The sequence below is a fragment of the Fusarium odoratissimum genome (genome assembly GCF_000260195.1).
Source record: "Fusarium odoratissimum NRRL 54006 unplaced genomic scaffold supercont1.1, whole genome shotgun sequence".
NCBI classification, from domain to species: Eukaryota; Fungi; Ascomycota; class Sordariomycetes; order Hypocreales; family Nectriaceae; genus Fusarium; species Fusarium odoratissimum.
Genome location: NW_022158687.1, coordinates 2,446,537 through 2,465,552, shown reverse-complemented (window position 1 = coordinate 2,465,552; position 19,016 = coordinate 2,446,537). Strand labels below are relative to the sequence as shown.

Sequence of the window (19,016 nt, the reverse complement as noted above, 5' to 3'; positions counted from 1 at the left end):
TCCGCAAACATCGTCCATTTTACATATTCAAGGTACTTATAGTTTGGATAATTGTTCTCATTCTGACTTCCATAATATCAAGGTTCTGACCTGTCTCTTGGCCACTAGAAACTCGAGGCCAGCGAAAGAGAATCGTCTTATTAATGTAATGCGTGCCTCCCCTTGCCGACGAATCCCCAGGATAGATGTTAGAATAGAAGACTCAGGATCTTTGGAGGCTAGTATCCCCATCAACGCCACAATCAAACATCTACAATTGAATGGTGAATTGATAGCTTGAGTCGTTTTCCAACGTTTTCTTCGTCTTGCCAATCCGGAAAACACCCTTTGTCTCAGGAGGTGCCTTTATCTGAACGGTCATTTTCTTTGACTTAATAGACCACTTGACTTCGAGTTCTCCTGATGGATATAGAGGAACCTTTGCACTCGCATGAGAAAGACCCATGTGAGCTCCAAGCTCTGGGTTCACTACCCAGTTCTTGTACCCGAAGCCCTGAATACCATCAGCACTTCGCAAACCAGCGACCCATTCAGTAAGGATGTAGGTTGCGGCGCCTCCCCACGGGTGACCCAGGCTAGTGAAAGCACCCAGGCCTGGCTGACCGGCAGGCGTGAGATACTCCCAACTTGCGCCACTCCTTGTCTCAGGGTTTTTCAACATCGCACCCCAGACGTTGTATATCAGCTTGGCGGCCCTGTCCCAGTCCTCGCCGGCGAGAATGGCCTGGAGGAGAAGCCCGTTAGTGTTAGGAGAGATCTTAGTGTCGATACCGTGATCATCGAGAGTCGAACGATCTTTGTACCCCAGGCCAAGCTGTAACTCGTCAAGGGCTGCAACAGCAGACACTGCTCGTTCCTTTGACGCAACATCGGATGAGAGGCAGAAAGCAGTACCAGCTACTGAGGAGGTATTTAGGTCTCCCAAAGCATAACCATAGGTCCCCAGGGCTTTGTTCCATAGTTTCTGGTTAACCGATCGTGCCAAGTCAGTCGCCAACTTACGGTACTTTGGAGACGTTTTCTTGCCAATTGCTTCGGCGATGTCTGCAGCAGCATTGAGGGTCTCGACTGTGGCACAAGAGCCCAAGGACCCTCCCTGGGCAGCACCGAGGAAGGTAAAGCCGAAGTCAGCAAGGCCGCTTGTGGAATTGATGTTGCTGGCGAGCCACGACAGCTGCTTTTCCCATTGGGACCAAGTCTTCCTCGCGTATTGGAGGTCGTTCGTCTGCCGGATGTAGTGGGCGAATGCAAGGAAGCCCAAAAGCTGATAATCGTCCAGACCGTAGACTCTTTCTAGCGAAAGAGTCCCAGTTTTGGTAGGGTCGTACCCAAGATAGGGGGCTATTGCTATTTGCCCACTCCGGATTTGAGTTTGCAGCAAAAAGTCGAAAGTACCTCTGGTATAATTGAATCCACCCGTACTGGCCCCGATGATGCGAGACGTATGGTAGAAATCGCCCAACCAAACAAGGCGATCTCTTTTCGGGCCATCAAGACAAACAGTACCCAGGTTTTCTTGCGTCCCATATTCAACTAGTGTTTCTGGGCTGGTCAACGGGTTCCTGTATATCACAGATTTGTTCGCAGTGTCGTAGGCAATGGCATTCCGGAAATATGCTGCTTGGTCTTGCCAAGCACCAAAGCCGAAAGGCCCAGTTGTAGATACAGGTTTTCCTCCAGGGGCATAATTTGTCAAGTTGACTTTTAGAACTTCTCGTCCATCAACTGAAATCTCTAGCTTTCCTTCTCCACCAAGCACTGTCTTGATGCGGTACCAGGTCTTTTCCTTCACCGAGAATGGAATCTTGGTCGAAGCCAAGATATAAGATGGCAAAGTGGTCTGGTTGACAAATCCAAACCCACTTGCTAGGAGCAGAGTGTTTGGGGGCGTCACAGTGTTGTTGGTGTTGGCGAAGGACGACCTGGAAGGCATTTCTCCCGTTAACTGAATGTGGAGGCCATCTAATGCCAACGGTTGCGCCTGGGGATTTGTTAGTCAGAAATATCGCATTGAGACAAGAGTTGTGTATCATACCACTGCCCACCAGAATCCACCTCGGTCGATGAAAGCATCGAACTCCAGTGTATAGTTAGTGAAAGAATGGCCTTCAATGGTCATTGCTGGGCGTTGATTGGCAACATATGCACCGTTGTTGGGATCAATCTGCCATACTGCTGGTTGCGTGGACTTTCCTAAACACGAATCAATCGTTGCCCGAGCACCAAGCTTCCAGATGTCATTCAAAATGTTATCACTGCAGGAGAAGGCACCGGGAAGGTCTCGAACTTCAACTGTGTTGATGGTCGACTCAAGCCCCACGTTTCTCATAGTTACAGAACTGTCAGTCAAGAGTCGAAGGGCTTGCCATCGTTGCCCTCCCTGAACGAATCTTGATTTGTAACAACCTGGTTGTGTGATGTTGAATGTTTCGACTCGAAAGCTGTTTGCCTGACCCGTGTTAAAAAGATAGGGCCCATCTGACCACGGCTCTTTGAGGTAAATGAAAGCCTCACTGAACCTCAGCTCCACTTGGACTGGCTTCTCCAGCTCGACGACCTCAAAGAAGGGTAACCCAGCACGTTCAGTCCCGTAGTCGACTGTGGCAACGCGGGATCTTGAGTTGAGGGTGAACCTGCTGAGCTTGGATGTCTTGGCTTTGTAACTTGTGTCTACAGCAATTCCATCTGGCCAAAATGACGGAGCCACGCTTCGACATGGTTTTGATGTTGATCTTGATGTACCTAGCGAGGCAGAAGAAATTTGTAAGAGCGCCACAAGGATAGCCTTGAAAGCAAGCATGATGGTGAAGTACAAGTGGCTGGTTCATCATTTCTCTTCCTCCTCAAGTGCTCGTTCTCACCGTCTCCTTTTGTAATGCATGGGAAGCAATGGCCATTCCATATCGAACTAGTTGTCGGCAGAAGATGCACCGAGATGATTTGCAGAATCTTGAAGGTATAACTGAGGGTCCAGGCTTCGGTTCGGCATTTCCTCCACATACCGATTCCGATGAACGAAAACTACCCCAGATTCAATGTGTTTTCCCCGCATTCTGATGAAACCTCCGATAGAGTATAGAGGTCTTTTGTGCGTTTGTTAATACTTATGGCGGGGCTCTCTATATAGACCAAGCAGTCTTAACATTGATAAGCTAAATGAAATCTGGAGGCTGCTTAAAGACACCCCTACAAAGCTCCAATATGTCGATGCTGCTAAATAGGTAGGTAAGTTAAAGCCTAACAAATGTTTTATCCTATCCGATATATAGACTTCCTTTTAAGTCGAACAGTTTTATCATCAGACTGCTTCTCAATATTTGCATAGCTTATCCATGAAATACAATGCTCGGAACTCATCTCTTTTTCCACATGAAGATGGCGTCCCGAAAACAATTAAGAGATATCCGTATCAGTAACTCAGCATTTATGCTGGATCAGACAACTGGAAGCTCTAAAATGGCACAGTAAACAATTTTATTTTGAAGTCATACTTTCACTCTCAGAGTGTCTTCTTTGCTGGCAGAGCTAACCCAAGGAACAGGAGTCCTAAGGCAGCGCATTACCCATTGTCTTCATTAAGATCACTGTAGCCCCAAGAACTATGCAGTCTTGGGTGCTTCATATCTTACTCGGCTTCGTAACCGAAAGTCTCTCACAATATGGGTTTGGCAATTGTAGATTGAGCTACCTATCTCGTAGGTATATAAGGTCCTACCACCATCTCTGAACGCAACCATGGTGTTAGCTAATGGCCACCGAAATTTCTCGACTAGCCATCTGTAAGAGACTTGCATAACTTGAATGAAGCCGGTACTCTCCGGGCTAGACCGTGCTTATCGCTGAGTTGAGGAATCCGTCAATTTCTCTGTGCATTCCAGTGGTTGCATTACCACGCAAAGACGCCCCCCACCGTTCCTCATAAATGGGAAGTGGTTTTTAAATGAAGTGGTTTTTGGTTGCTCCTTGAATTCTTTGAATTCTGTTTTACCGTGTCATTTTCCCTTCCTTGCTGTCTTAGCTCAACCTGGACCCGAGATTCATGAAGCACAACTTGATTGTCAGATATGGTCAAGGTCTCCAGAACAGCTGCGATACTGCTGACGACTGTCACGTTCTGCAAGTCACAAGAAATGCTTGCGTCTAATGGAACAGTCCCGGGCATATATAGAGAGTCTGGACAGTACAAATACCATGGCTGCTACAATGAAACCATGCAGATACAGGATTCGGCGCAGGAGCGGGCTCTGACCGGCGGCTCCCACCTTGTAATGGCAGGCAAGATGACAGTGCCCATTTGTCTCGAGTTCTGTGCCTCGAATGGTACACAATATCAGTACGCTGGGCTCGAATGGTCAAGGTATGTTTTGAGTGTTCTGCTTTCCGGAAACTTTCTAATAGATTTCACGGACAGGGAATGCTGGTGTGCGCCGTATTTGTCGAGTCTTTCAGTCCGGCTCGGCGACGGAGACTGTGAGAACTCGTGTGAAGGCAATTCGTCTCAGGTTTGTGGCGGGCCGTTGAGGTTGAGCGTGTACGAACTTGCAAAGGGAGGGGATGCGCCCGATGGAGTTGCCATCCACCAAATACCTAGGGGCTTGTTTGTGTTGACTATTATATCTGGAATGTCTCTCTTATCGGTCTGATATATAAACATGTTGACACTGAGTAGAATCCAGGAGCAAAATATGGAAAATCATGAAAAGGGGGTATATAATTATAATCTATGGTGTCATAGTTTCCCTGTGTGCAACCAACGTTTTCAGAGTTTCAATGGAGCCATGCCTAGTTGCTTTACAGCATCTTGCACAATCACTTTAATAGCTTCCACCGATCGTCGCCAAACCTCCTGTCCTCGCCCTTTTCTACCATCCTGCTCAACTATCACATCCAACCACTTGACCAACTTGGTTGCTTTTTCCAAATCGCGTTCTTCCTGGATGACCTTCACTAGAAAATCTTCCAGAACCGCTAAGTCCCGGCGGTGCGGGCCCAACCTTCTTGTTTCTGAATGCCAAGCATCTATCATATCTTTAATCTCCCGCGTTGAGGTAACTCCTGAGGTAGAAAATGAGATCTTGCGTGGCACTACAGGAAATTGGATTCTACACTGGCCACCTGGCAATAACCCTTCAGGATTGGGCGTGCTGTTCCTACGCAAAGGTGTCTCCAGGCTTGTCTCTCTGGCTCTTTGACGCTTTCTATGTTGCTCAATGACCTCTTTTCGCATTTCTTCAGGTAGCTCGGCGAGAAATTCTGGATCCAGCTCTTCGATATCTTCATCCTCGAAGGCGTCGCCAACTTGATTCAGCGAACGGAAGTTGGTTTGTAAAAGACCAGCTTGGGCATCCCGTTGCCGCTGAGCTTTGCCAAACAACCCCCGTGGTCGACCGCGTTTCGATGGAGTAGGGGGTTTCCTCGATTCCATTGCACTATCCTTATGTGGGGACTTGAGAGGTGTCGTTTGCCTGGTTTTTCGTCCATAAGTGGCCAGGATCTCGGTCTTCATTTCATCCGGTAACGCATTGAAGACCTCCGGATCAACTTGAGTTGGGCATGCGTCAGATGGCATGGGGCTCTGGGATCTTGATTCGGTTATAGGAGACTCGACGTGGATATCTGACATTCGTGACCCCTGAGCCATCAGTTTACGGCGAATGGTGTTGGGAAGCTCTGCAAGGATGGTGGCGTCCGCGTTACTAGGAATGATGAACTGGGTTCCAGAAATATTGAGATGCGTCTTTGCTCTCACGTCATCGTCGCTGGCCTTGGTCAATGCCATAGCAGGATGGATCTTTTGCTTTCGAGGTGTCAATGGATCATCAGCGATAGGATCCTGACAAATTTCACGGCTCGGTGTCTGCCTCTGTTTTCCAGGGCTCCCGATTTCGTCAATTTGCTCCGTTGAGGAAGCTTCCCTGGCTGGTGACGGTTTTGTAAAAGTCCCGAAAGCCAACTTTTTCTGGCTACCATCAGGGGTCGCAAAGTTGATTTTGACAGGTTCCAGCTTCGTCATTTGTACTCCCAGCCCACGCAAATCACCAGGGCTGAATTTATAAGACCGTAGTATATTGACGGCCTCCTTGCTGATTGCTTGCCCATCATTGGTGGCCACCCCGAAGGTAATGCTCTTGTTGAACGTGTCGCATTTGCCGTGTCCTAATGATTTTGGAGGGTCCAGAGGAGCGTCTATCGCTCTTCTCATGATCTTCATCGTTAACTGACGTCCTTTGACATTTTCATTCGAGAGTCTTTTCTCAAGTTCCTTGCACAAATTACAGACGAATTCTTCTGCTTCCGGCTGGCTGATGAATCGGATGCCCCAGTTAACTTCCGCCGAGACGGATTTTCGAGGTGGTTGCTCTCCAACTTCTGAGCGATCAATACCACGAGCATATTCCCGGAGTTTCTCGCCTGTTTTAGGTCCAAGAATTGACGTGAGACGCTCTTTCGAAACTTCTCGCAGGTCTTTAACGTGAGTAACACCAATGTCCTCAAGCTTCCCACCGATACTCCGGGCAACTCCAGGAAGCTGATCAACTTTGAGATCCCCCATTATGTGCAAGACATTTTCAGATTTCAGTTGATATTGACCTGCAGGTTTCGCTTTCCGAAGCGCCACTTTGGCTTGTAAAATGTTTGCTCCAATGCCGACCGAAACATGGCAACCTGTCAGAGATTTGACCTTGTCGCGAAGATCCTTTGCAAGCTTGTCTGCCATGTCATGCTCCCGAGCCGTGTTTTCGGCATCAGAGCCCGTGCCCTCCGAGTTGGAATTTGTCAAAACGATTGGCGTTATGTCGACTAGAGCCTCATCAATACTCACACTCTGCACCAGGCCGCCAATGTCTAGGATTGATTCATAAAATAGACGGCTCGCTTCTTCGTATGCAGGAAAATCATAGGGCAGTACCTTCAGTTCGGGACACATTTCAAGTGCCGATTTCATCCACATCCCATTCTTGACGCCAAATTCTCGTGCAGGATAGTTGCAGCTTGCAATTTCCGACCCTGACCCTGTGCTGTGCGCGACAACAGCTGGCTTATCGATATACTCGGGGTTTTTCTTCAATGAAACCGCACAGAAGAAGCTGTCAAAGTCAACATGCATGACGTATCGTCTCGCGCCAAGTCGCTTCTTGGCTTTTTGACAAGATTGACCCTTTTCTGCAGCAAGCCGTTGCATCTTCGATTTCAGCTCGGCTTTCCATGTTGAGAGATGATGTAGTCGACTTTCAGAATAAAACTGTCTAAGGAAATCCGGGTTGGCCGTTGAGGACTTCCTTAGCCTGGGATCGGACAATAGCATTGCATTATGCTCCTCGGATGTCATTGGTTTGGAGGTGTCTGGGTGTGTGAATTGTGCTACAGGCACAGGAAGAATTCCTGTTTCAGGTCCAAGCATTTCGCCATCAGTTGCCTCTAAATCCAGTGAAGCCACAACTAGTTGATCCTTTGGAGAGACACCTGGGGGAGTTGCTGGCTTCTTAAAGCAGAGACTATTGACATCTGCCATTAGAGGTGTCGTGTCTGCACCATTTGTAGGACGAACAGGGGTCCGAGCCTTCTCAACAACTTGACTCAGAGACTGGCTAGGCAAAGAAGATGCCTTAAACTGGTTCGCGTAGAAACTGTTCTCTGTTTGTTCACGGTAGCCTTGTTTCGAACGAGGGGTTGACGGCGACAGACCGCTACCACCGTCGAACTTGAGAACTTTTTGCCTTGGTCCTTCGTCCAGAACCCGATAGTTAGACCACGGGAGAATTTGCCCGGCCTTGATAGAATCTATGATCCATGCCGGTTTAACGATCCGGTACCGGCTGAAGTCGACAGATTTCTTAGGGGGGAGCGTCGAGGCAACGATGTGAGTCGCCATTGTTTTTGAATCTAGGTATTGAAGAAACCCACCACCATGCTGCACAATCTCACGATGAAGACTAAGTTTTGTCAGCAAGAGAATCCTATCCAGGAACAAAAAAAAGCCTACACATGTAATGGTGGTTGGGTATATCCAGTAACGTGAGCAACGATCCCTTTGAATATTTGAGGTTTATCTGAGTTGGCTCGTATTTCAGCATCGAGGTTTTGAAGCTTGATCTTCTTGCGCCTGAAATAGTCGTTGAACCCATTGAATTCACTACCCTCGTATTCCTCCCCTCCTTCGTCTTCAAATTTGTGCGTTTCGATACGCTTTCTCACTTGCGAGGAGTTTTTCTCGAGAACACTCCCCATTCTGGTTGTTTTCCCGATCAACTCGTCGATGTGATAATCTTAACGATAATGGTAGTGGCGGTTGTGATGCGCCAGTTAACAGAGTTCGATCATCACAATTCAGCCTCGGACGGAAATTTGATAAGGGAGGACAGCATCATGCAGTGCAGGGTTCACCACAACTGTTGGAAACGCTAATGCTTCAACACTGGCGTTGTGGCGATGAAGTTGTCACAAATATCAAGAAGCCTGAATGATGTCAAGAGCGCGTAAAGTGGAGCGCCGAAACGCGAATAAACACGATAACCCGTGATAAGGCGCGCACAGCCACATGCACTAGCCACCTCGAGCAGGGTCCTGGAGTTCCATCTGAATCCTCAGATCAATACCATTTAAGTTTTCATCTACGGATTATGTCCTTCTGTGGGTGATTGCCGCTGCGATGAATAACGAACAGTTCCGCAAACTGTTGGCTGCGAATGCAAAGAAGAACTCCGATAGTCAAAATGGTGCACCTGCAGGCTCATCGTCCACAGGCACCGGGAATGCGCTCGGTTCGAGGCAACGATCGAGCATCCCAATGACACCGTAAGCACTTCTGCACTACTAAGGACGAAATCTCTAATAAACCAATACAGACGCGCTCTAGGGGGTGCTCAAGCGGACTTTGCACGACAACTGGTTGAGCGAAACAACGCGGTTCGACCTCAAAAGAAGTTCAAATCTTACGATCCAAAAGGCGTCAAACTCGCGTCGGGCTACATCGACCGATCGAAAGAACGTGACGAGAAAATAAAGGATGATCGGGAACAACAACTCAAAGACCTCGAAGAACAGCTCAAGAACGAGGAGATCGACCAGGAGACATTTGAGAACCGTCGATTCGAGATTGCAGGAGGCGATTTAAGTAGCACGCATCTAGTTAAAGGACTTGACTTTAAGCTCCTCCAACGAATCCGGCGTGGAGAAGATATATATGGAGAAAAGAAAGACGGAGCCGAGCAACAACCCACAGATGAGCCCGCCGCCGAGATTGACGTCGATGATGAATTTGAACAGCTGGCAGAACAGGAAGTCCAGGTAGTGCCCAAAGAAAAGACCGAGACAAAAAAAAAAGGCCAACTATCTACAGTGTCACTGGCACCTGGAAAAAAACGAACACGCGATCAAATTCTTGCAGAATTAAAGGCGGCAAGAGAAGCTGCCAAAGCACAGCAAGGGAATGTGCTTGGCGACCGTTTCAAGAAGGTTGGTGTCAAACAGAAGGCAGGATCGCGAATAGAGAGAGACAGCAAAGGACGAGAGGTTTTAATCGTTGTGGATGAAGATGGACATGAAAAGAGGAAGGTTCGGAAAGTTCAGCCTGGCGCTAAGGAAATTGATGAAGGTGATCGGATCGGGCTTCTCATGCCGGACAAGAATTCAAAGCCACTTGGCATGGAGGTTCCAGAACAATATAGGAAAAAGGAGGAGCCCGAGGAGGACGAAGACATCGACATCTTTGACGGCGTGGGTGATAATTACGATCCACTGGCTGGGATAGACGATTCAGGTTCAGACTCTGGTTCAGACTCTGGTGTGAATGAAGATTCGAAGAAGATGGAACAAGAGAAAATGGATGAAGGGAATATTGCTGACCCATCGATGCAACCGCCGCCGAAACCACAAGCGCCTCGAAATTACTTCCAGGGAGCGAAGACGGGTCTAGTGTCAGAGGAGCATAGCAAAGCGCCTTCCATGTCAGATCCAGCCATCATGGCAGCGATCAAGCGAGCAGCGGCTCTCAACCCTATCAAGAAGGCCAGGGATCATGCTGAAGAAGATGACGACGATGACGACGGTCAAGCTGATGAAATGAAGAAGGAAGCGATGGAGGAAAAAAGAAGGAGGCTTCTACAGATGGCGGATCGCGATGATGAAGATCTCGATATGGGCTTCGGTACTAGTCGGTTTGCCGACGAAGAAGATTTTGACGACAGTAGGGTCAAGCTTTCAACCTGGGGAGACAAGGATGACGATGGCGAGGGGCAATCAAAAGGAGGGCAATCAAAACGAAAGCGAGGCCCAAAGAAGAGAAAGGGTGATGCTAATAATGCTGCGGATGTATTGCGGGTTATGGAAGCGCGCAAGAAGTCATGATGGGCGGCAGGAGGTTCTCCGTTAGTATACCTATCATGAAACATATCTTAATTCGGCACAAAGCCGAGGCTTGATACCCCATGCTGTAGTTAGGATTGTATACCTTAACATAATGCTTATTCAACCTTTCAAGTCACACTTACCGTGGAAGCAAAAGATCTATCAATTGCCTCCTGGGTCATAACCACCTGCTTTAAGAGGAAGCTGCTTGACATTGTTAGCTCGCGCCAAGTTGTTAGTTAGGTCAGGTTTGCTCGGTAACGATCTAAACCAGCAAAGTGAGGGGAAAACACCCCACTACAATGGACCGAAGGTAAGCCAAACTGTTTCAGCGTCCACCTTGGTAAAAGAGTCTCTCGGTTTGTGGAAACGTCAAAACTTCAACAACTCACCTACAGTATCGTATTTCCCGCAGTTGGTCAAGTGAACATTATCCCCATCCCACCCTATTCTGTCACTCTATCCTTCCTTGCATTGAGGCTGAAACCTGGTCTTTTCTTTACACCGTGCCTTTTGTCTTTCTGTTCCATTATGTCTGAAGCTCAGGTTCCTGTTTGGCTGGACTGTGATCCAGGTCATGATGTACGTATAAACAAAAACGGTGCTTATAGCCTTGATCTCATACAACTTCTTAGTTCTGTTACGGGACTCGAGTGATGTTTATGATTTGGTTGTTTTCTTTCCTCTTCGCGTCTCGTAATAGCGCTCAGCAGTACTAAATTTCTTGATAGGACGCTTTCGCCATTCTTCTGGCTGCTTATCATCCCCAGATCAGATTGCTCGGTGTCTCAACGGTCTTTGGCAATGCATCTCTTGAGTATGTTATTTAAAACAATCTTGACTTTACGACAATGTCATCGAGAACAGTTTGTTAACATTTGTTCAGAAACACTACGCATAATGCTGCCTCCATCCTCACCGCCATTGGTATGCATGATATTCCTCTGTATATCGGCCTGGGTAAAGCTCTTGAACGTCCTGCCCTTCATGCACCAACGGATATCCACGGTGTTTCTGGATTAGATGGCACCGACCTTCTTCCTGAGCCACTTGTAACCCCCTCTACCATCCCGGCTGTTGAGGCGATGGCGGAGGCCCTGCGTGCTCAACCCCCTGGTACAGCGTGGATTGTTGCAACGGGTGCGCTGACGAACGTTGGAGCCCTGCTCCGTGCGTATCCAGAGCTTGTCAGTCACATAAAGGGTGTCAGTCTTATGGGAGGCTCTATTGGCGACAATTTCTCAGATGCACCGCTCGGCGAAGTTGATGGTCGCCCCAGAATCGGAAACTACACGCCTTGGGCTGAGTTCAACATCCTCGTTGACCCAGAAGCTGCTGCTACGGTGTTCCATACCAAAGAGATTGCTGCCAAAACTACGATTGTGCCCCTCGATCTCAGCCATCAGGTGTTAGCGACATCGGAGGTGAGAGAGATGCTGTTGTACGGCCCCGATGCTGAGCGAACAGGTCCGGGGAAGACAACCCTCCGTACCATGCTTGTTGAGCTCCTCTACTTCTTTGCTCAAACATATGCGTAAGTCAACACAAACAATGGCATGCGCCCTCTCGACTAACAATTTAGTGATACCTTCGGTATTACCGCTGGTCCTCCTCTGCATGATCCTATTGCCGTTGCTGCTGTACTTATCGGCACCGAAAGTGAGATTCCATTCTTCGAGTGGGACGCCAAGCACAGCCAGCCCCCTGAGCATAACGAACGCTTCGAAGTCACAGTCATAACTGAGGGCACATTCGAAGAGGCTAAGGAGGGCAAGCAGACCGGTCGCACATTGGCCAAGTTGCTTCCGCCAGGTCAACAAGGTGTTAGAATTCCTCGGGGAGTCGACACTGCCAAATTCTGGCAGGTTATCGAAGAGTGCATTGAGCGAGCAGACGCAAAAAATGCTGCGCTTGCGCTTGCGAAGTAGTTTTCAGGGAAGAGTCAAGGGGCTATAGTAGAATAAAAACTGCGCATGTAGGATTAGATAATTGGACGACATACTGCGTCATGACGAATCTATCAAGTCTTGTTATAGTCTATATTTCATCGGGGATGGTCTCCTTACTGCCCGAATCCCAATCAAGCATCAAATTCAAGCTCTGTTCATATGTCCAGAGAGTGACAGCGCTCGCAGGGGCCGATTTGAGAAGACTGATAGTCAGGCCCTTGTACAAACCACGGAAGCCTTCTGTGCGTAATATCGATAAAAGTGCGCTCCGTGCCGTGGCGTACTCGGGAATGTTTTGGTAGACGTATTGCCGTCGCGCTGGTCCCTGCACCTGAATACGCTTTCGCACAAGATCGAGAGGGAATACAGCTGTTTTGGATAAAATGCTGGCACACATGCCAGCAGTAGCGTCTCCGCTGCCCCATGGCATGTGTAATCCCTCTAGAGACGTTCTAAGGGACTCATAAGTGACGAAAAAGATGCCCATAAAGGGTATGATTTGGCCAAGTCCAGGCCCAATGCCTCTAAAAAAGCCTCGCCAACCCTCATCGCGTTTTATATCCCAGACGGCACTGCGGAGTGACTGGTAAACACGGTGTCGACCCTGAGCTGCGAATCGTGTTCTTAATAAATCGAGAGGATATGTGATGGTGGTGGCAGCAGCACCAGAGGCAGCACCAGCAATAAAACTTTCGGCAGCATCGGGCAACCTTGTGGGAAATGCCGTTCGGAGGAAAAGGGTCGCCGAGCGGTATGTTGTGAACTGTACGGCACCATAGCATACATACATAAGCTCTGCAGGAACATTGCCCTTCCACAGGCCTGTCAAACCTTCATGCTTGAGGATGTGTTTCAGGGTCTCGAATGCCCCTCGATAAGCAGGTGCGTTGCGCAAAGCTGCTACAGGATCGGACAGAGAATGAGGCTGGAGTTGGAGACGGATCTTGACGACATCGAGGGGAGCAACAACGAATCTAGAGATCGGATAGTATCAGTACTCACTACCATTGTTCAAAGAGGGCTGGCGATAAGAAACTTACCTAGAAACCAAACCTGCTATTGCTCCCGCAGCTACGACTTGGACCCTCGAGCCCTAGTTCCCATTGTCAGCCAGCTCCCAAGTATTTGAGAATTAGCACCTTACCTCATCCTTGAGGTGCCCTTCTTTGTGCGACATGCATTCAACTACAGCCCTGAAGGACCACGGGCAGAAGAGATGCTTTGTATCTCGAACGGACTTTGCTACAGTCTAACCAAGAGATTGTTGGTCGAGAATGCGGAAATCGACGATGTTAATGATGTGTCGGTTGAGCGCAAAGCGAAGTCGTTCAAGGTTGATGAGCCAACTTGCTGATAAGGTAAAATAATGCAACGTTGGCGGAGATAGATGCCCGTGGCAGGATTAGTAAATGAATATGGGCTGCGCTTTTGCAAATTGTCGCCAATTGTGTCATTTGAAGATTCTAATGGAACTTGTTTGGATCGAAAGTGCTCTAGAGCTTTCTTCGAGGAGCGTATTGGTCAAGTGGTCATTCTAGGTATCATGGGAAATGAAATCCGTGCTCAGATTGGCTAAAATTTACCCTTGGTCACCTTCAAGCTCACGATGGAATTTTTTGTGTGACGGCATGATTTCCTAATGTCGACAGCGGTTTGCGACGGTTGTTAACGGTAGAGACAACGCCATCGTTTTGCTCGGGATTCTATCCTTGGATCAATGGCTCCTGACACTGATGAGGGAGATACGAGATATTCCCCTTGTGGAAGATAAATCTGAGGTTGTGTGAGTAAACTATACAATAGTACCAACCAGCCTCGGGGTCTCTTACACCGATGGACGAGGAATTTATCAACCGAACCGATGGCGATCTGCCCGGAACAATGAACGATAGCCTCAAGGGTCTCGGCCAGGTTCCACAGCTCAGGCCGCTGGAACCAACCAAACAGAAGTTCAACAATGTCACCCTGAAGTTCCGTGTGTTGATACTGGTATATATGTATAAGGCTCCAGGCCATATAAAGCGCATAAAGCATTAACTTGATGAGATATAAGCATTGAAGAAATCGCAAAGTTGTTCATAGACGAGCTGCAAGGACCAGTAGGTCAATACCAATCATGACTGCAACAACGTTAATTCTACTAAGCTCGGAGTAAAACGTGGGGTTTCCGTCTCCACACCACGAACTGCTACCCAGGCAAAAAGAGCCTCTCGAGGAATCCCGGGCGCCTAGTCTCCATTGCTCCGGCCGAGAACCTGCTCCTCAAGCTACTACTCCGATGCCGTCATTGGCTAAGGCCATTTGAAACTGCAACCAGAACAAAGCTTGGAGACATCCGAGACCTCTCTCGGAGGGAAGCACGCATGGGTATGGCACGTCACTTGCCTCTTTGATACCTCGTGCCGCACCGCCGACAACTCTTGCCGGATGCACATGCTCCTCCGGCTCTTATATTTCACCAACCCTCCCACTTTAATCTCACTTCTTCCCGTGCTACCAGATTTTCAGAGACACTCTCTTAATATACTTCGTCTCATAGCGCTTAATCCTGTTCTCCATCTTTCCGTCTTGACAATCCACCCTCTGGGCCCTCGATTTCGACCAACGAGACTACTCCAGTCATACATAAAATTACATCCTTTACACAGTCCTCCCACGATACCCTCAACTCGGTCGATTTCGCATACGTCTGTCACTGTGCAGAACGCGACCACAATAACGACACCTCGTCCGGCCCCGCGGCGCTCAATCTGACGTTGACAATGGCCACCACACAGCTTCCTTCGCCAGACACAACACAGCTTCTTGCGCCGTTTCTGCCTGCTCTCCCACCATCTGCTATCTCTACCGAACCTGCGATCGGTATTCTACCACTTTTGTCCCCCATACTTCGCCAGCGAGTCAAGCTTCTATCTACATCAAGTACCGAGCCATGGATTCGACTTCTGTGTTACGACAAGGCAAAAATACCTGAGCTGATTCAGATCGCCCAAGGCGGTAGTCTTGAGCCACATCCGGTATCGGGTGAGGTCGAGGTCGACTGGGATTATGATGCAGAGGTACGTTTTCGTCGGGTCGATGAAGAGACTCTGCAGGCTCTCGTTGCGCTCTCCACCCTGGGTTTGGCCTTCCAGTTGATCTACTGTGTTGGGGATATTGAGGGCGGAGGTGATGGCTGGAGGGTTGGCGAGGTCACTATAGCAGACAAACCCTCACCTTTCTTGCAATTTGGGGGAGCATCCAGCATCGCAGAGGCCGAGAGACAATTCAGAGAAACACAGGCAAAGAAGGTGACCAACCAAGCCAAGGACGCCAACGGCCACGGCCACGGCCATGGCAATAGCTTGCATATTCCTCATAGTGGCCACGACGAAGACGAAGAAGACGACGATGATTACTGGGCACGGTACGATGCAACTCCATCCCGGACACCAGCGCAGAAACAGTCACCTGCACCTCCTTCGAAATCTACTTCTCAAATCGGTGGTGTTCGTGCATCTTCGGCAGAGGACGCATATTTTGCTCAATATGACAGTGTTCAGCCTGCTATGGATAATCATGATCCGGATGAGGAAGAGGCTGCTGCGCAAATTGCTCCACCACTGGGACTCGGACGTACCCAAGAATCTGCCGAAGCCACAGAGTTTAATGAGACACAGGGCGCGTGGACATTGGCCGAGATCGAGAAGAGTGATTCAAGCCCGACACAAAACGGAGATGATACCGAGCGCCACGCCGCTCTCCTTCATCCACGCCCAGCCTCAAGCGCCAGTTCCAACGGCTCGGAAACAGTTGCTAAGCTTGAGGCATCTGCCGGCAAACAAACACAAAATGAGTTTGGTGTCAAGCAGCATGTATCGCGCAGTATTCGAAGCCTGTTCATGCTTTCGCGTGCTTCAGGTATTGATCGCCAGGAGTTTGAGAGCCTTGTTCGTGCCGAGCTCGATATTCTTGGCATGGTTGAGGCCCAAGAACAAGTCTGATCTGGAACACCTTTTCACCACAAATTTTCATATTTCCGCATAAAGAAATTGGAAAGCCTTTTCAGGCGGGGTCTTGCATCTTTTTCTACCCAGTATTTTTAACATGCATGTAAGGCGTTGGTTGTTGGGCATTTGGACGGCAGCTTGAGCATTGACAAGGCCTTCAGCCTTCTTACTTAACTTGGACGGAACTTGGACATAGAGGATAGGTTGGACAGTATCTTATGAGAGAATGGTAAATGGTTCAATGCGAAAGGTCCAACTGGCCAAGTCTGTTGTGCATAGCGATGATGTCGGTGATGACTGTTCACCTTATAAGCTCGACAGCCCCCGGTTCGTCGTATATGCCACTCCCGAGGCATGTCACGATAATATACGGTCTTTGATCTGAACAGGGCATGATCGTATTGTCAACATATGCCGAAACAGTTCGTCGATTAAAATAGTAAGTTTCCGCAAACAGGGAAAACGCTGCATTAGGTCGTGCTGACAACTCAGATATAAGCTTCCGAATCACCAGCCCTCACTTGAACTTACAAAAACTTCATCTTCCAGGTCTTTCATAAGTCCCCCCTCCCGGACCTTTTTTTTTTTGGCTAGCTCAGCCCCTAATCAAACTTCTGAACCTTTCTACGTATGTTCTACCTACGCGATAACTAGATTTTCCAGTGCAATGCGTGCTGTCTCGAGGACTTTGGTACAATTGCGCTCTGCTGGAGAACAAGCCTTAGTCGGGTAAATAACTCCACGGGCCGCTTCATGTGCGTGCCCAGCAGCATGAAGTGCGTCAAGAGCATCATGTCGCTTTTTGCTTCTCTCCTCAAGCTGCCCAACCACATCTTTGAGCCCAAGTTGTCGATAGGTCATCGCGCCTGGGATCTCCTGGTCCTTCTCATCCAACCCGTAGACATCGAGGCGAAGAAGCCCCCTGATTGTCATTCTCCACATATCGGGAGGCATGTTCTTGTTGTTGTAGCTTTGATAAGTCGTACAGCCCTTAGGCGTACCCCCAATGCAACCCCAGAGGCCACCAATTTCTTTGAACGAGAACCAAAAGGTGCGTCCTTGCAGCTTGGCGAGGGTAGTCTCTTCATCTACCATTTCTAGAATTCTTGCGTAGGCGTTGCATGCAGATGGAACCAGAGCGCCAAGAAGCATGAGGTTCTGGAAGGATTGTATGGGAGGAGGCTTAGTGGGTTCGTCAAGCAAAGATGCAGAACAGACAGTACATCTGATAACATCGTGAGCGACCTTGGATGCATTCCGTGCGACTTTCATGGCCGGTATGACCTCAGCTGGCAGATTTCCAAGAGACTCGAGAGCTAAATAAAGTGATGACAAACAGCCGCAAGACACTGTAGGTACAGGTCGCATAGAGGGAGTCGGTGTTCTAATCACATTCTCAGTGGATTCAACAGAGGCACCATTTTCGCTGGAGTCAGGTGGTGTCGGTGTGTCCGAGTTCTGTTTTAGTCCTGGGTTTGGGGATTCAATCTGATCTACTAGGTATTGCTGCAGTGTGTTACTGAGATCCTTCGAAATTGTTTCTTGCGGAGCGTCTGTCTCGCCAAAATTGATACTGCCAAGGAGGTCGACACCACTCAGATCCAATGTAGGTAATGTAGCATTGTCAACGAGCAAGCCTTGGGGTTCCACGATCTGCGGGTTGAAAGAAAACGTGGCATGACTAGATTGCAAGCCCCATGTATCGGCGTTTGCATTAGCTGGCTCGTCCAGGAAGTTGAGATCCAGAAGATAATCTCCGGTTGTTTGCGTTTGATTCAGGTGCTCATAGGAGATATTATCATCTGGCTGGAGAAAAAGTAGAGCTTCCTCTGGCGGCTGGGAAATGGTCGGTGCTGGCAGAATGGCCTCATCACCCACATCCACATGCCGCCTCTTTCGGGGACGGCCCATTTGCTTCTGCGGAGAATAGTAGCATATTATTCCCTCCTTTTTACACCGAGAACAGCCCTCGGGTTCTTTGGAGCATGCGAGTTTTCGGGATCCTAATAACCGATAAGTCTCCGATTCGGACACATGATGAGGCACTCACGGCATTCGTCGCACGCTCTATGCTTTGTAACCCCATCGGCAGCTGCAGTTGGAGCCATTCTTCTTTCCAAGGTCAATTTTGGATATCGTATTTAAGCGGAGTCTCACTGTATGCAACAATAAATGATACAGCAACAGATTGTGATATGGAACAACATTCAGATGTCGCAGTCAGCATGAGTCTTGGCTCAATACCACGAATCTGACTAATGTTGAGACACCACCCTCATTAGGTAGCTACAAACTACCCAATCCGCCAATTTGATCTCCCACTCCAGAGATCGACAATGCATGTGGTTAAGTGGGTTATCGTGGAATTTGAGTCCCTATACTTACGAAAGTACTGGCCTTAGCTTGCAGAAAACATCCATAACTAATACCGTTTACAATTCTATTGGATTTAAAAATAGTTGCCTATGGAATATGGGCCAAGTCCAGATAATACTCGAAATCTCAATAGCAGTTGTATCATAGCATTGGAGCTGATAAATGAATATCTAATTGGATTCTAATCATTGATCACTTCAGTACCCCCCTAGACCTTAGTGACCAGATGACTCTCCATGACCACCACTAGTGAGTGCACGTTAACATACCTTAGGTATAATGACAGCAATTAGCGACTCAGCCCTATCACCAATAATACCTAAGAAGCTACTGCTTAAGTAAGTGATTATAGTGT

General features: G+C 48.5%; 9 protein-coding genes across 15 annotated transcripts; 5 read left to right on the top strand and 4 right to left on the bottom strand.

Annotated features, from left to right (window-relative positions):
* Positions 1-42: 42 nt before the first annotated feature.
* Positions 43-2,956, bottom strand: FOIG_00851 (uncharacterized protein). Its single transcript, XM_031197312.1, has 2 exons — positions 2,036-2,956; positions 43-1,981 (listed from the first exon to the last, which is right to left on the bottom strand). Exons 1-2 carry the CDS (start codon positions 2,798-2,800, stop codon positions 251-253), a joined length of 2,496 nt encoding a protein of 831 aa, XP_031073079.1. The 5' UTR covers positions 2,801-2,956; the 3' UTR covers positions 43-250.
* A 1,025-nt stretch (positions 2,957-3,981) lies between these two features.
* Positions 3,982-4,712, top strand: FOIG_00850 (uncharacterized protein). Its single transcript, XM_031197311.1, has 2 exons — positions 3,982-4,357; positions 4,412-4,712. Exons 1-2 carry the CDS (start codon positions 4,065-4,067, stop codon positions 4,641-4,643), a joined length of 525 nt encoding a protein of 174 aa, XP_031073078.1. The 5' UTR covers positions 3,982-4,064; the 3' UTR covers positions 4,644-4,712.
* Positions 4,513-8,470, bottom strand: FOIG_00849 (DNA repair protein REV1). Its single transcript, XM_031197310.1, has 2 exons — positions 7,985-8,470; positions 4,513-7,934 (listed from the first exon to the last, which is right to left on the bottom strand). Exons 1-2 carry the CDS (start codon positions 8,227-8,229, stop codon positions 4,760-4,762), a joined length of 3,420 nt encoding a protein of 1,139 aa, XP_031073077.1. The 5' UTR covers positions 8,230-8,470; the 3' UTR covers positions 4,513-4,759.
* Positions 8,471-8,604: 134 nt separating this feature from the next.
* Positions 8,605-10,499, top strand: FOIG_00848 (uncharacterized protein). Its single transcript, XM_031197309.1, has 2 exons — positions 8,605-8,796; positions 8,847-10,499. The coding sequence occupies exons 1-2, from the start codon at positions 8,651-8,653 to the stop codon at positions 10,345-10,347; spliced, it is 1,647 nt and encodes a 548-aa protein (XP_031073076.1). The 5' UTR covers positions 8,605-8,650; the 3' UTR covers positions 10,348-10,499.
* Positions 10,500-10,596: 97 nt separating this feature from the next.
* FOIG_00847 (DNA glycosylase) lies at positions 10,597-13,214 on the top strand. 4 transcript variants are annotated; one of them, XM_031197305.1, is made up of 4 exons: positions 10,597-10,929; positions 11,079-11,164; positions 11,234-11,881; positions 11,930-13,214. In XM_031197305.1, exons 1-4 carry the CDS (start codon positions 10,879-10,881, stop codon positions 12,273-12,275), a joined length of 1,131 nt encoding a protein of 376 aa, XP_031073072.1. In that variant the 5' UTR covers positions 10,597-10,878; the 3' UTR covers positions 12,276-13,214. The 4 variants fall into 4 exon arrangements, with proteins under 4 accessions (XP_031073072.1, XP_031073074.1, XP_031073075.1 ...); XM_031197307.1 differs by having other exon boundaries at positions 10,983-11,164; XM_031197308.1 differs by having other exon boundaries at positions 11,234-13,214.
* Positions 11,146-14,390, bottom strand: FOIG_00846 (uncharacterized protein). Of its 3 annotated transcripts, none has more exons than XM_031197304.1 (5): positions 14,126-14,390; positions 13,441-14,069; positions 13,337-13,389; positions 12,414-13,270; positions 11,146-12,364 (listed from the first exon to the last, which is right to left on the bottom strand). In XM_031197304.1, the coding sequence occupies exons 2-5, from the start codon at positions 13,471-13,473 to the stop codon at positions 12,354-12,356; spliced, it is 954 nt and encodes a 317-aa protein (XP_031073071.1). In that variant the 5' UTR covers positions 13,474-14,069; positions 14,126-14,390; the 3' UTR covers positions 11,146-12,353. The 3 variants fall into 3 exon arrangements, with proteins under 3 accessions (XP_031073071.1, XP_031073070.1, XP_031073069.1); XM_031197303.1 differs by having other exon boundaries at positions 11,146-12,348; positions 14,126-14,170; XM_031197302.1 differs by having other exon boundaries at positions 11,146-13,270.
* On the top strand, positions 14,130-14,689 carry FOIG_00845 (uncharacterized protein; the record flags this gene model as incomplete). The annotated part of the gene is made up of 2 exons (XM_031197301.1): positions 14,130-14,271; positions 14,493-14,689. The coding sequence occupies 2 exons, from the start codon at positions 14,130-14,132 to the stop codon at positions 14,687-14,689; spliced, it is 339 nt and encodes a 112-aa protein (XP_031073068.1).
* FOIG_00843 (uncharacterized protein) lies at positions 14,545-18,551 on the bottom strand. 2 transcript variants are annotated; one of them, XM_031197299.1, is made up of 3 exons: positions 18,336-18,551; positions 15,267-18,288; positions 14,545-15,209 (listed from the first exon to the last, which is right to left on the bottom strand). In XM_031197299.1, exons 1-2 carry the CDS (start codon positions 18,391-18,393, stop codon positions 16,925-16,927), a joined length of 1,422 nt encoding a protein of 473 aa, XP_031073066.1. In that variant the 5' UTR covers positions 18,394-18,551; the 3' UTR covers positions 14,545-15,209; positions 15,267-16,924. The 2 variants fall into 2 exon arrangements, with proteins under 2 accessions (XP_031073066.1, XP_031073065.1); XM_031197298.1 differs by having other exon boundaries at positions 14,545-18,288.
* Positions 15,059-16,279, top strand: FOIG_00844 (uncharacterized protein; the record flags this gene model as incomplete). The annotated part of the gene is made up of 1 exon (XM_031197300.1): positions 15,059-16,279. The coding sequence occupies one exon, from the start codon at positions 15,059-15,061 to the stop codon at positions 16,277-16,279; it is 1,221 nt and encodes a 406-aa protein (XP_031073067.1).
* Positions 18,552-19,016: the final 465 nt, after the last annotated feature.

Excerpts from the sequence above, each read along its gene's own strand:
- FOIG_00851 (XM_031197312.1), bottom strand. The coding sequence starts at position 2,800 with ATGCTTGCTTTCAAGGCTATCCTTGTGGCGCTCTTACAAATTTCTTCT. Across the intron at positions 1,982-2,035 it reads GTGGATTCTGGTGGGCAGTG|GCGCAACCGTTGGCATTAGA; the intron begins GTATGATACACA and ends ACAAATCCCCAG.
- FOIG_00850 (XM_031197311.1), top strand. The coding sequence starts at position 4,065 with ATGGTCAAGGTCTCCAGAACAGCTGCGATACTGCTGACGACTGTCACG. Across the intron at positions 4,358-4,411 it reads GCTGGGCTCGAATGGTCAAG|GGAATGCTGGTGTGCGCCGT; the intron begins GTATGTTTTGAG and ends TTTCACGGACAG.
- FOIG_00849 (XM_031197310.1), bottom strand. The coding sequence starts at position 8,229 with ATGGGGAGTGTTCTCGAGAAAAACTCCTCGCAAGTGAGAAAGCGTATC. Across the intron at positions 7,935-7,984 it reads ACCCAACCACCATTACATGT|TCTTCATCGTGAGATTGTGC; the intron begins GTAGGCTTTTTT and ends GACAAAACTTAG.
- FOIG_00848 (XM_031197309.1), top strand. The coding sequence starts at position 8,651 with ATGAATAACGAACAGTTCCGCAAACTGTTGGCTGCGAATGCAAAGAAG. Across the intron at positions 8,797-8,846 it reads TCGAGCATCCCAATGACACC|ACGCGCTCTAGGGGGTGCTC; the intron begins GTAAGCACTTCT and ends AAACCAATACAG.
- FOIG_00847 (XM_031197305.1), top strand. The coding sequence starts at position 10,879 with ATGTCTGAAGCTCAGGTTCCTGTTTGGCTGGACTGTGATCCAGGTCAT. Across the intron at positions 10,930-11,078 it reads ACTGTGATCCAGGTCATGAT|GACGCTTTCGCCATTCTTCT; the intron begins GTACGTATAAAC and ends ATTTCTTGATAG. Across the intron at positions 11,165-11,233 it reads TTTGGCAATGCATCTCTTGA|AAACACTACGCATAATGCTG; the intron begins GTATGTTATTTA and ends ACATTTGTTCAG.
- FOIG_00846 (XM_031197302.1), bottom strand. The coding sequence starts at position 13,473 with ATGTCGCACAAAGAAGGGCACCTCAAGGATGAG. Across the intron at positions 13,390-13,440 it reads AAGGGCACCTCAAGGATGAG|GGCTCGAGGGTCCAAGTCGT; the intron begins GTAAGGTGCTAA and ends AATGGGAACTAG. Across the intron at positions 13,271-13,336 it reads ATAGCAGGTTTGGTTTCTAG|ATTCGTTGTTGCTCCCCTCG; the intron begins GTAAGTTTCTTA and ends TCCGATCTCTAG.
- FOIG_00843 (XM_031197298.1), bottom strand. The coding sequence starts at position 18,393 with ATGGCTCCAACTGCAGCTGCCGATGGGGTTACAAAGCATAGAGCGTGC. Across the intron at positions 18,289-18,335 it reads TAGAGCGTGCGACGAATGCC|GATCCCGAAAACTCGCATGC; the intron begins GTGAGTGCCTCA and ends ATCGGTTATTAG.